Source organism: Prionailurus viverrinus, chromosome A2, assembly GCF_022837055.1.
Source record: "Prionailurus viverrinus isolate Anna chromosome A2, UM_Priviv_1.0, whole genome shotgun sequence".
Classification (NCBI taxonomy): domain Eukaryota; kingdom Metazoa; phylum Chordata; class Mammalia; order Carnivora; family Felidae; genus Prionailurus; species Prionailurus viverrinus.
This window is the reverse complement of record NC_062562.1, coordinates 51,253,562-51,266,169: the sequence shown is the minus strand read 5'-3', so window position 1 is coordinate 51,266,169 and position 12,608 is coordinate 51,253,562. Positions and strand designations below refer to the sequence as shown.

General features: G+C 54.6%; 1 protein-coding gene across 4 annotated transcripts in view; it reads left to right on the top strand.

The window, feature by feature from the left end:
• Nucleotides 1–12,608, top strand: part of ATP2B2 (ATPase plasma membrane Ca2+ transporting 2) — a 321,401-nt gene that overhangs the window by 230,598 nt on the left and 78,195 nt on the right. For all 4 annotated transcript variants that reach the window (XM_047831438.1, XM_047831429.1, XM_047831453.1 and 1 more), the window contains 3 exons: nucleotides 7,833–7,958; nucleotides 9,651–9,683; nucleotides 10,816–10,875. In XM_047831438.1, coding sequence (XP_047687394.1) covers nucleotides 7,833–7,958; nucleotides 9,651–9,683; nucleotides 10,816–10,875 — 219 coding nt within the window. The remainder of the gene's footprint in view (nucleotides 1–7,832; nucleotides 7,959–9,650; nucleotides 9,684–10,815; nucleotides 10,876–12,608) is intronic.

Genomic DNA, 12,608 nt, shown 5'->3' with positions numbered 1-12,608 from the left:
TTTTTTTAATTTTTACCATTTATTTATTTTTGAGAGACAGAGAGAGACAGAGTGTAAGTAGGAGAGGGGCAGAGAGACAGGGAGACACAGAATCAAAGCAGGCTCCAGGCTCTGAGCTGTCGGCACAGAGCCCGACGCGGGGCTCGAACCCATGAACTGTGAGGTCATGACCTGACCTGAAGTCAGACGCTCAACCGACTGAGCCACACAGGCGCCCCACTTCGTGTGTCTCTCCTAAGGAAAGGATATTCTCACACATAACCACAGCACAGCTAGCAATTCAGGAAACCCAACATTGATGTAATACCGTTAACTAATATTATGTACGTATTTGTGTCCATCAACAGTCCCCACCGCATCCTCCTGGCTGGGACCCAGTGTAGGCCCTGTGAGGCGTCTAGATGTCCAGCCCCTTCTGCCTCCTTTGACATAACAGCTTCCGTTCATGGAACCCCGTGGTCTCTCATGCCCCCAGGTCATGAATCCCTGTGAGAGCCCCGTGGAAGCAGCGAAATAAATGAGAAATAAATACCCAGACTTGTGATTCGGCAGCCTTCCTGGAGATTCGCTGATCCCTAGAGAACTGTGGTCTGGTCTGGATTTACACTTGGGGAAACTGAGGCCCAGAGCAGGAGTGTAAAGTGCCACAGAAGGCAGGGCCAGAGCGAGACCCCAGCCCTCCAGCCTCCTAGCCCCAAGCTCTTCCCGTAGCCTCTAGGCACAAGCCCACCTCTGAGGACACTGTGACTTAATGACCCAGCAGCAAGGCCTGTTTGAGGTTTATCGTAAATTCCACTGGGAAACCAGCGACCAGGCGCCATCTATGTGGCCGGGAAAGGGGCAGGAGCCAGGGGGCCAGGGCAGGGGGGGGTGTCCCCAAAAGCAGCAGGGCCCAGCTCCAGCCAGGCCCATTGGCTCAGCCCCCTGCATGACCCCCCACCCACCTCCACCACCCCTGGAGCCAGAGTGTTAACAGCACAAAGTTGCCCAGGACATCGGCAGACCTTCTCAGGCCTGCTGCCCCACCCTGCCTGCCAAGCAGAAGGCCAGGCACGGAGAGCCAGACCTGCCGCCATTGCCGCCGCCTCCAGGGAGCCTAGGACGACACCGTGACTACAGGAAGTCCCAGTCTGCTGCTCGGCCCGCGCTCTCTCCATTACACTACCCTGCCTCTTCTCCATGAGAGGCAGCGGGGTGTAGTGGATAGAGCACGGGTTCAAGTCCCGGCTCCACCGCTCACAGCTGTGTGACCTTGGGCCACCACTCCACCTCTCTGAGCCAGAGAGGCCATGGGGAGGGGAGGGGCTTGGGGTTGTACTTGCACCAAAACCTACCTCACAGGGCTGTTGTGAGGAGGACAGTCTTGTGGGCGCTGAAATGCTTTGCAAACTGTCTAGTGCTCTGCAGGCATGTGTTATTACTGTTATTAACTGCGTTGATAACAATAATGATGAAGGAACTGCTCCTGGGCTGGGAACCACATTGGCTTTGCTCGGAGCCTGTGCCTGGAGGCAGATGATAATTCCCAGAAAGGCCAGAAATGGCCTTTATCCTTTCTTCATATCTCTACCCCCAGAAAGAGACCTTTTAGGAGGTAAGACCTCTCTCCTCTCCCGTCCAGAAAGAGGCCTGGGAAGTCAGAGCCAGAAGAGCGAGGAGCCCTAGGTTTGAGCCCCCAGCTGTGCCCCATGTACCCATGTACCTCATGTAACCATGCCCTCATGTACCCATGAGGTACACCGTGCAACCTCAGTCAGTCATTTGCCCTCTCTGGGCGCAGAAGCCCCACTCTGTAAAACTAGGCCCCTCCAGCTCTGCCACCAGAGGCTCAGTGCACCCCACTTGCCATTACATAAGGCTTCGGGCCCGAGACAGCTGACATCTGGACGAGGCACAGTGGGGACCGTCTCCTGCTGCCTAGAGCCAGTCTGAAGCAGAGATGGCCTTTGAGCCAGCAGTTGGGAAGGTTCTGGCCCACCCTCTGCTGCCTGTGTGGGGAGGAGATAAAGGTTCAGGTGGAACGGGACAGGCCATCTGGTTGGTGGAACACCCAGCGTTCCCTGGGCCTGAGCTCCTTCTGTCGTGGACGGACGGCCTCTGGGTGGCTGACATAGTTTCCCCTCCATTCTCCTGCCTCCAGCTTCACTACAGGCCTTCCCAGCGAGGTGGAAAGAACTGGCATGACACCCTCAGTCCACCCTGGCCCTCTCCCCCCAGGCTGAATGCGGGGATGACCTCCCCGGGCTGCTTCCCTGTCTGTAGAAATGGGGTGATGATGGTCGCTCACAGGGTGATTATGACAGCCAAGTGGAAAAAGCAGCTCAGACAGTATTTGCACAAGGGACTGCTCACTAAATACTAATTGTCTCCCTCCCTGCCCTGGAAATGCTTCCAGTGGCTCCCCAATGAACACCCAGCAGAGACCCAGCTCTGCAGCCCTCTCTCCACTCAGGCCATTACACCGTCCAGCTTCTCTCTTGCTCCTCCTCTCACAACCCTGAGCGGCTATCGCGCTATCCCACCTCTCCATCTTTGCCTGGGCTGTGCCTGACCCCGCCCCCCGCCAGCCCACCAGGCCCTAGGTCTCTCTTGTCTTGCGTCGTCATTGATCTGTGTTCCTGTCTGCTCCCCTCACCCCAGCTGGACTGTGAGCTTCTGGAGGGCAGGGACCTCCCTTTGGGCCCTGCCGGCGTTCTACCACATCTGTCCGTCAAGTAAATGAGCATGGTGTGTGCAGAAAGTGCCACACGTGGTCGGTCTGTCTGCAAGAGCCTCTACTGGCCCCATCCAAACCAAGATCCAAACTCCCAAGATAACAGCCTTTTAATGGAGGCTGCCCTACGCCACCCAGGAGTGGCCCTTGTCTCTCTGGGACCCTGGGTGCCCAGACTTCATCACTCGGAGCTGATGACCTAACATAGACCACCCATTTTACAAAGGACAGACCGAGGCCCAGAGGGGAGAGGGCTGGTCTCAGGTCACACAGGAAATCAGAAGTAGACACCAGACCGGTTCCCAGGTCCCACCCTCCCCTGAGCTCAGGGCTCTCTCAATTTACCCACCCCCCCCCCCGTGTTTGTGTATTCTGAGGGGCTCTGTGAGACCTACAGGAGGTGGAGGCTGCAGGATGATGGCAGAGGACCACAGACAGTGAGGTCCTGGTGCAAGGCTCTGCTGGGACCCCCAAACCTGAAGGGTTCTCACCTCCGCCTCTCCCCAGAGACCCTGCCGTTTTCCTGTGGAAGATTTGGTCAACCTTGACCCATATGCCCGTGGCTCCACCACAGCTGCGGCCCTTGGGGTTAAACATTGCCCTTTGTGGGGTAATCTGGGGCTGGGGTATGATAGCTGAAGGGGGTGACCTGGTCCATTCAACTCCTCCTCTAGTAGGAGGGTGCAGCCAGCCCCTGGGAGGGGAGAGGGACGGCCCAGTGAGGCGTGGGGATGAGTGCTAGGCAGGGATAAATCTGACCCTTTGCAAAACCATAAGGACAGTGTATGAAGGGTGTGGAGATTTTCCATAAATGTAACATGTACCCACCACAGAAAATGCAAAGCGAGGAGGCAGCAGTAAAAAGGGGCTGGAGGTTCCAGCTATGAGCTGGGCTCTGCTAAGAGGAGACTCACAGTCCGAACCTACAGCAAGTAGCTCACAGCCTATGGGGGAGCCAGGCCTGGAAACATCCCCAGGGGAAACTGCAGGGGGTGGGGCAATCCAGAGGAGAGAGAAAAAGTCCCCTTGTGGGGATCAGGGAAGGCCACCTAAGAGGGGCATTTGTCCCAAGCCAAGAGGAGGAGGTTTTGGACCAGAGGAGGGAGAATGCCACTTGGGGGGTGGTAACTGGGTGAGCAAAGGTGGGAGGCTGAACACAAATTTCCAGTCAGCTGCCCGCTCGCAGGGCAGAGGCCACAGGGCAGAATCGGAGGTCAAGGGTCTGGAGCAGGCTGGGGTCTCATCCAAAGCCTGCTGAGTGGTGTTTGGATTTTGGAGATGATGTCAGGGGTGTCTGGGCTGGGAGACAGTGGTTAGAGCCGTGGCGGGGGGGGACCGCTGGGGCACAGGGGGAGGGAGGACCAGGGCAGGGGCGGCTGATGCCCCCAGCTCTCTTGGCCCATCTAATGCTGGGGCCTGGAGGCCCACCCTGAGGCTCATCTGAGGCTGAGCAGGCATGTGCTGCGCCTTCACCCCGTGTCCCCATATCCTGTGTCCTGTGTGGTGCCCCCTTGGCTTCCTCCTCCCTCCTCCCTACCTCCTGAGGCACAGCTACCAGCTCCCTACTGTGATGGGAGTGATTAGATTAGAAGGTGATTTGGGGTCTGATTATCTTGGGTGGAAATTGGCCCCCTATGTGTTTTTCCATCCTGCTTAGGGCTGGGGAGGTGGGGAGCGGCATCCTCATTACCAACGAGGCAGAGAAACTTCCTCAGAATACATTTGAGACCAGGGTATGAGGGCCTGGCTTCCTGGGGTGGGCGCTGGTAGGTGACAGAGAGGATAGGCTCAAGAGAGAGGGGAGAGTTCAAATCCCGGCTCTGCCCCCACCAGCCAGTGACTCTGGGCAAGCCGCTTCTCCCTTAGCCTCAGTTTCCTCCTCTGTAAACTGAGGGCCGGTATGAACTCTAATTAAATAATGGTGTGTGAAAGGTTTGACTCGATGCCCGGCCCACAGTAGGTGTCCTACAGAGGTCAGCACTGGCCACTGCCCCTGCCATCTGTGCTCTGAATTAGTGCACTGTGCTCCTCACCTTGAAGGATCTGGTGACCCCACCCCCACATGACCTCTCCATGCCCCAGGCTCCTTATCTGTCTAATATTGCTGCTGTCGAACTGTCCCCCGCCCACCCCACACAAACTGAGCCAGTACGCAAGAAATCTTGTCAGCAAGTTACTGTAATTACCAGGGTCCTGTCAGTGGGCCCTGGTGTTCCCAGTTAGTGCCTCTTGGGCAAGTAGATGGGCTCCAGAGTCGGCCTGGGCTGCTTGGCCTCTAGTCAGTGTCTGAGCTCACCCTGTGGTCCCCACTGTGCCCTGCCCAGAGATGAAAGAGTGCTGTCCTTCTGTCCTTAGAATGAACAAGGAGCCAGCTGACCATGTGGGTTCTGCTACAGCTCACCGGGCGGCATGCCCCTTCTGGGAGCCTTCGTGCCTTGGTTCACCCATGCACGGTCAGACAGACTGACCTTTACCCACCATGAAGAAACTCACTGGAGAGTGTCCATCTGTCTGCCTGTAAAGCACTTTGAGATCATGAGATCTTAGAGGGCCAGAGGCTAGAACACACATATACACACATGCGCACACATATGCCTATATACACATGGGTGCATACACATGCACACCAGCACATGCACACACACAATCTCAGGATATCGCTCAGGTCCTAGAACAGAAAAGAAGGAGTGGGTGAAACCTTTTGAAAGGTGAAAATAGATTCCTTTCTTGAGGAAAATGTTGTAAGGTAGATGTTTCTTGAGTTTGCTGACCTAACCTTCAGGTCTAAAGCAAACCGGAAAACAGAAAGCTGCTAGAGACAAGTCACCCCGAAAACAGGGATAAGTGGCCAGCAGTCTGGAAGAAAAAGAAGGAAAAACTCTAAAACGCAGAACTGAGTTCAAGAAGCAACTCATCAGGGCTTTTTAGCATCCGGGTCGGTGTCTGTGGCCATTGGGCTCAGCCCCTGTCTGGTTCCTACTGTGTGGCCTGTGGATGGCCTGAAATGCTCCAGCCAGGCTGGGATGCTCACCTCTCTGCCGGAGAAGGAAATACATGCTGCATTGAAGAAAGATTTCTACCCTGGGTAGTAAGGATTTATATTTAAAAAAAATAAAGGTGCCCAAAAGTCCAAACTTCACTTACCTAGGTTCTTTACTAAATAGAGGGACCACTGGCAGGACGGAAGGTGCCTCCTCACGTGTTCCCTGGAGCCTTCTGCATGTGACCCCACACAGGCCATGCAGGTTAACTCTTTCTGTGAGTGACCTGTCTGTCTGTGAAAGCTCCTGGGACACAGTGATGTGTCCCCAGCACCAGCCTGAGGATAGAGGGCTGGCTTCGCTGTATCTCCTCTGTCGGAACCCAGGCTGCCGTAGTGGCCATCCCCTCCCCAGGCTGGGTCCCAGCCGCCCTCCCTGGACTCCCCTTGTTTCCCCAGTGAGGTCACAGCCAGCTTCAGTGGGTTTGTTTGGTTTTTTTCCTGCAGTTTTTCTATCATGGCAAAATACACATGATGTGAAATTTACCATTTTAACCCCTCTCAAGTATACAGGTCAGTGGCATTACATCCATTCACACTGTTGTGCACCCATTACCACCATCCATCTCCAGACCTCTTCATATTGCAAAACTGAACTTCTAGAGCCGTTGAATGGGAACACCACCCCCACCATAAGTTCCCCACTCTGGCCCCTGGCAACCACAATTCCACTGTCTCTGTCTCTGTGAATTTGAGTGCTCTATGGAGCTGCTGTACTGGAATCCACCATAGACGTCCTTCTGTGACTGGTGTATTTCACTGAGCATAATGTCCAAGGCTCATGCCTGTACCAGAATTTCCTTCCCTTTTAAGGCCAAATAATACTCCATTGTATGTATACAGCACACTTTTCAGCAGATTTACCTTTGCGTTTAATCCTCACTCTGGTACAGAGTCCCCCGAATGAACCTTGGACAGGCTGCCCTCTGATCCTGCACGGTGGAGGGGCCTGTGCAAAGTGCAACTGACACAGAAACCCCAAAGATGAATAAAAGTGGAGCCACTCTGACAAGAGGCCTCCCTCACCCCCCACAGCCAGCCCTCCTGCCCCTCAAAAGAATTCCAGGGCCTTTAAACCAGTTTGAGGGGCACCTGGGTGGCTCAGTCGGTTAAGTGTCTGACTCTTGATTTCGGCTCAAGTCAGGATCTCACGGTTCGTGAAATCAAGCCCTGCATCAGGCTCTGCCCTGAGAGCGCGGAGCCTTTTGGGGACGCTCTCTCTTCCTCTCTCTCTCTGCCCCCCTCTCTCAAAAATAAACAAAGAAACTTTAAAAAAAAATTTTTAAAGCCCAGTTTGGAAATCCTAAAATTCTACAAAAGGGGTTCTTAACCTTTCTTTCACCGAGGAGCCTGGGGAAGTCTGGTGTCCTCAGAGATGCCACCCCTAGTCGGAATAAAGCTTTAAAATGCATAAAATAAAATACATTGGATCACAAAGGAAGCCGATGATATTGAAATAATTAAAATAATAAAAAATGTGTGTGATAGAGTAATGTGCTTCTTTGTGCTTCTTTGTCAGCACACTAATGACAAGAACCAGCGGTCAGTCTGATAGCTGCCTTACTTGTAAAATCAGGATGAGTGAATGACTGCAACAGCTATAAAGTCGCATGACAAAGAACCTGTCATATTTGTAATACATGTAACGGCGTTGCGGGCGACTAACACTCCTGGGGTCGGTAGCCTATGTCATGGTGAAAATGCTAACTTTCAGTTAGACGGTTGTGAACACCAAGATGTCATTGTCTTCTCATGCAAGTTCACAGAGCCCTGAGTTCTTTCCCAGATCTTTGGGAGGGAGTGGACCCCATTTTAAGCAGTCCTGTCTAGTCCTGTCTAGGACAGAGTGGGGAGGTGGCTCTCTAAGAGAAGGTAGTAGGTGGTAGACGTAGCAGGGTTTGAGTCCCAGGCCCGTGATAGCTCTGTCCCAAGGGCATAGTTTGAACCCTAATCATGGGTGGTACCCCAGGACCTTGGCAGACAGAGCCAGGAGCTTTCTGGGACCCAGTTCCTTCCACTCCTCTGGGGAGGGGGCTTGGGCCCATGCAACGGTAACTTGGCTTTTGTCCCCCTCCCCAGGGACCCACGTGATGGAGGGCTCTGGACGGATGGTAGTGACTGCAGTGGGTGTGAATTCTCAGACTGGCATCATCTTTACCCTGCTGGGGGCTGGCGGTGAGGAGGAAGAGAAGAAAGACAAGAAAGGTAAGCGCAACCCCCTCACAGACCAGGAGAGGAGCTCTTCAGGTCACTTTTTTTTTTTTTTTTTTTTTTTGTCGTTTATTCATTCACTCAACAAAATAGTTATTGAGTGACTTTTATGTCCATGCCCTGTGCCAACAGCTGTCTCCTGCATCCTTGAGGCCCTGCTTGGGCCAGGAGGGTTCTGTCTGTTCCATCTCCAGGGTCTTGTCCCAGTCTCTGTCTGTCTGGTCATGTCATGGAGTACCCTCCCGCCAGGCCAGGCCCAGGGCACTGAGCACTTTGTTGAGTCTCCAGCCTTGAGTGTGACCTGGTCCCATCATCAGGCCTGATACAGAGTCGAAAGCCCCACCTGCACTCACTCCTGCCACTAGTCTCAACTCCACAGAGCAGGGCTGCAAACCCACCCAGCAATGACTCAGCCCAGATGTGGGCAGAAGAGATTCTGGGGAATGTGGCCAAACTCATGGTTTCCTCCCCTATCCCCCCAGAGCTGGCACCTTGCCTGGGTTCTAGCTCCTCTGCCACTTTGGAAACAAGATTCCTACTCCCTGGGCTCCCCCTCGGTGCAGCAAGCCGGTAGCCTGGCTACAAGTGCCTCTCAGAGCAGAGGGAGGGATGCACGGAAGACCCTAGAAGCCCAGGCCCAAATCCAAAGGCCCAGGCCTCTGGCCCTTGCACAGCCAGCTCCTTACCCAACACCTAAAGTCAGTCTCAGGGACAGAACCCTCTCACATCTTCAGTCTTTTGTCCTATCTCCTTCCCCAAGCTCCAGAGGAGGGTCCACAACACCCACACCATCTGGGGTCCAGGGGAAGAAGATAAGAATGCTCTCCTTGAGTTTTAGGGACAGGCCTGCTACCTCCAGCTCTCCTTGGCCGACCAGGCCCAGAGCCTGGGTCACAACCAAAGGTTGCTTGTTCCTAAGGGTAATACCTTATATTTTCTAGAAGGGTCTCCCTAAGATTATGGCAGCCCCAGCAACATGAACAGTGGAGCTAAGCTGTGATCTGAGAAATCCAGAGGTGGGAGAGAACCTGTCTCAGGAGACAGCTGAGGTTGAAGCTGAGGACACAGTCCTTGTCAAGAGCCCCAGAGGGTGTCAGGACAGTGTTCACACAGTGACGTAGAAGCTGTGGCCAGCTCTGGCCCCAGGGTGCAGATGGTGGGGCAGATATGGGCAGTGGGCGGGGTATGGCAGGATGACACAGGCTTTGCCCCTTTTCTTGGCCTCCCTGGGTCCTGGGTGAGGGGCAGAAGCACCCAGAAGCTCCCACAGGCCAGACCAGTGTTCTCAAAGATTTCAGTTGGAAGATGGGCCTCTCCCGCCCGGAAGCACAGGTCAGAGTCCTTTACTGAACACACACCTATGGCCCAGTGAGATGGGGGTGTCAGTGTAGAAGGAAGAAGTGGGATGTGGGAGGACAGGGCAGAGGAATATACGGGGCAGCCCCACCTCTCAAGCCCCTGTGAGCGGCACGGCCAGGGCTGGGCCCCCTCTGCATTCCCATTTCATCACCTCCACCAGGGTCATTGCTTAGAGCCTGCCAACCACGGGCCCCCATTTCAGGATGACCACAGGCGTGCAGCCGGGTGTGTGTGTGGGTGCGTGTGGGTGTGTGTGTGCGCGCGTGTGCACAGATGAGGCTGGATGTGCTTCTCCTTCATTAACGTGTCTCAAAAATCATCACACAGGTGTGAAGAAGGGGGATGGCCTTCAGCTACCAGGTACAGTAAGACACCCCTCAGGGTAGATGGGGCTTTTAGAAATAGCAGCAGCCTTCGAGCACTGAGCCCTGGCCCCAAGCCACCAGCACACAGCTGGAGGAGGCTCCCTGACCCACCAGACCCTCCACTGTGCCCCCACGCGATGCCAGCCCCACGGGAGGAACCAGCGCCTCACTCTGCCCGTTTGCCCTTCCAGACCTTCACCCCGCCAGCCCATGCACATGGCGCCACCACACGGCCCGCAGCCCCACACACTGGCATGTAGTGCCCCGCTCACCACCCTGTGACCCCACAGCCCTGCTCTCCTGTGCACACCCCACAGAGCCTGTCCCAGCTCCCCTCACCACTCAGCATGTGCCCCCCGCCCGCTAGTGTCACTTCCCTCTCCTGCCCACTCAACCCATTTCCCCACGCCTAGAAAGAACAACCAGAGTGGATTTGAGCATCTCATGTCATTTGTAATTTGTAAACTAAGGGGAACTTGCTAGTACCTTCTCTGTCTCAGGCACAACGTGTGACATGCTTGGTATCACCTATTAAATGATGGGGCATCTTGTAGGGGGTTGACCAAGGCGATCTTTTGAGTGCTGGTTAGGAAGGAGGAGGTGGCCGCAGGCAGTGGCCTGAGTCAAGGGCTTGAATCCTGAGTCACCACCACGGCTGTTCCATGTTCCACTGGGACGCAGTGATGGCGGTCATAGCAGATACCCAATCAGAATGCCCACACTGCACCCATTACTGAAGGTTTGGAAATGACTCCTGGCCATGGGTCCCTCTGGCCCTGACGGGCAGCCAGATGCCCTCTCATAGAAGCTCCTGTGACGGGGACTTGCCCGATTGGCATGGCCAAGGGGTGCATCCTACCCAACCACATTGATCATCTGCCATGTTTTATTTCAAAGACCCTCCATGTCTGAGTTTTTTACCCTGATTTTTACGGCATCTCTATGGGAACATTTCACCCCCGCCCCCAAATTTGAGTTTCTTGATTTCCAACAGAGATTTTTTTTTTAAGAATATAGTCATGTTACCTCCCGCAAGTTGGTTCATGTCTTTATTGTTGTTGCTGTTCTGCATTGTTGCTTTTCTCCATTGTGACACACTGCATTTTCCATCCCTCCCACCCCCACAGCGGCCGATGGTGCAGCAGGCTCAAATGCTGTAGATAGTGCAAATACCAGCCTAGTCAATGGTACGTCTTCGATGGCGAGCGCTCGGTCTCGGTTGGATGGGCGTCTCTCTCCCCCACCCCCAACTCTGGGCTTGCCTCTCCCTGTTCTGGACCGCACAGATCTTGGATGTGCATGGGCAGCTCTGGGACAATCGTCCTCTCACGTGGGGCAGGCGCTTAAGAGAGAAGCCACCACCGGGGAATCCGCTCCGCACCCACTTGCGGCTGCCAAAATGGCACTGGCTCCTGGTGGGCCCTCAACCCCCAGTGGAGCCCAGAAGAGGGACATAACGTTGGCTTCAGATTTGACTCCCAAGAAGCAGCATCCCACCCGGCGTGGCCCTCTCCTAAGTACATTCCTGGCCCCAGCTTGGGGAAGAAGGCCTGGGGTCAGGACCTGGGCTGAAGCTGGCATCTGGGTCCCTAGTGAAGTCTCCAGTCCTTGGCTCGAAAATTCCCTCGAGGCAGGGGGGACCCAGGCCGGGGTTCAGCCCCTTGGCCCCACCCCATAGCATGGCTGAGCCACAGATAAACATTTCTTCCTCTTCTCTTTCACGGAGTGAACGGGCAGGGGGCTCGCTTGGGCTCGGGCCTGGTTCTGTCCCTCGGACGTGGACTGGTGTTTCCTGCTGTTGCCTGTGCTGGAGCATTTGTCCTGAGTCTCTGCATTCTTATGGGCCCCTCGGGGGTGAGGGGTGGTGGTGGGGGGGGTGCTGCCACTGTACATGGGATCTGCATTTTAACCTCCTTACCCACAGGCATGAAGGAATTGTATTCACTGGCCTCCAAGCCTTTAGAGGGTTTCTTATTTCTATACCCTCCCATCTTCAGAGTGAAGAGGCTTCCATTTGCTCAGAAAGCTCCCCTGTCCCCAAATTAGGTAGCATGATAGTCATCCAGACTAAGAGCTGTAGGGCTTGATCATAAAACTGTTGCCCGAGAGAATCGAAGGGAAAGGAAAAGCCATTCTTACAGCATCACCGTGTACAAGGCACTGGGCTGTGGGTTTCTCATTCATTATATCATTTACTCCTCACCACTCCTGGACGACATGGAGACCCTATCCTACCTCATACTCCCATCCCCTGCCCCAGACCTCTGGCTGAGCCACCTGCATTCAAAATGACCAATGATGGAAGCACCTAGTGGATGTCAAGGGCCAAGCAAGACACTTCGGCGAGCCGCGCCTTGCCAAGAAGGGCTAATTCGGGTGTAGGTCTATTTCAAGCATAGGAGGAGAAAGGAGAACAGCTTGGGGTGTGGGAGGTGTCATGCGTCATGGAGGAGTGGCGAGGGGTGACAGGGAGAACCGATATAGGCAAACCCGGGGGGGCGGGGGGGAGAAGGAAACGGGAGGTGGTGTTCTGCTTCCCCCAGAGCAGTGAGCCTCCTGGGCTCGTTGAACATATAGACTACATCCAGGCTGGTCGGTCCCAAAAAAAGGCAGCTTCACTTCCAAACTGTAGCAGAAAACTCACAAGTATCCTGAGGAAAATTACAGGAAAGATGGGGAACTTGACCACCCACTGTAAACCAGGCACTTTGCAAACATTTCATGCTCGTGGCCTCATTTGGTCCTCATGATAACCCTATGATACAGAGTTTATTGTCCCCACTTTAAAGATGGGGAGACTGAGGCTCAGGGAGATCAAGACACTAGCCCAAGGTCACAGAACTAGAGAGCGGCAGGGCTGGCATTTGAACCCAGGCCTGCAGGCTCTAAAGTGTGTGCTCCTCTTCCTAATCCAGGATTT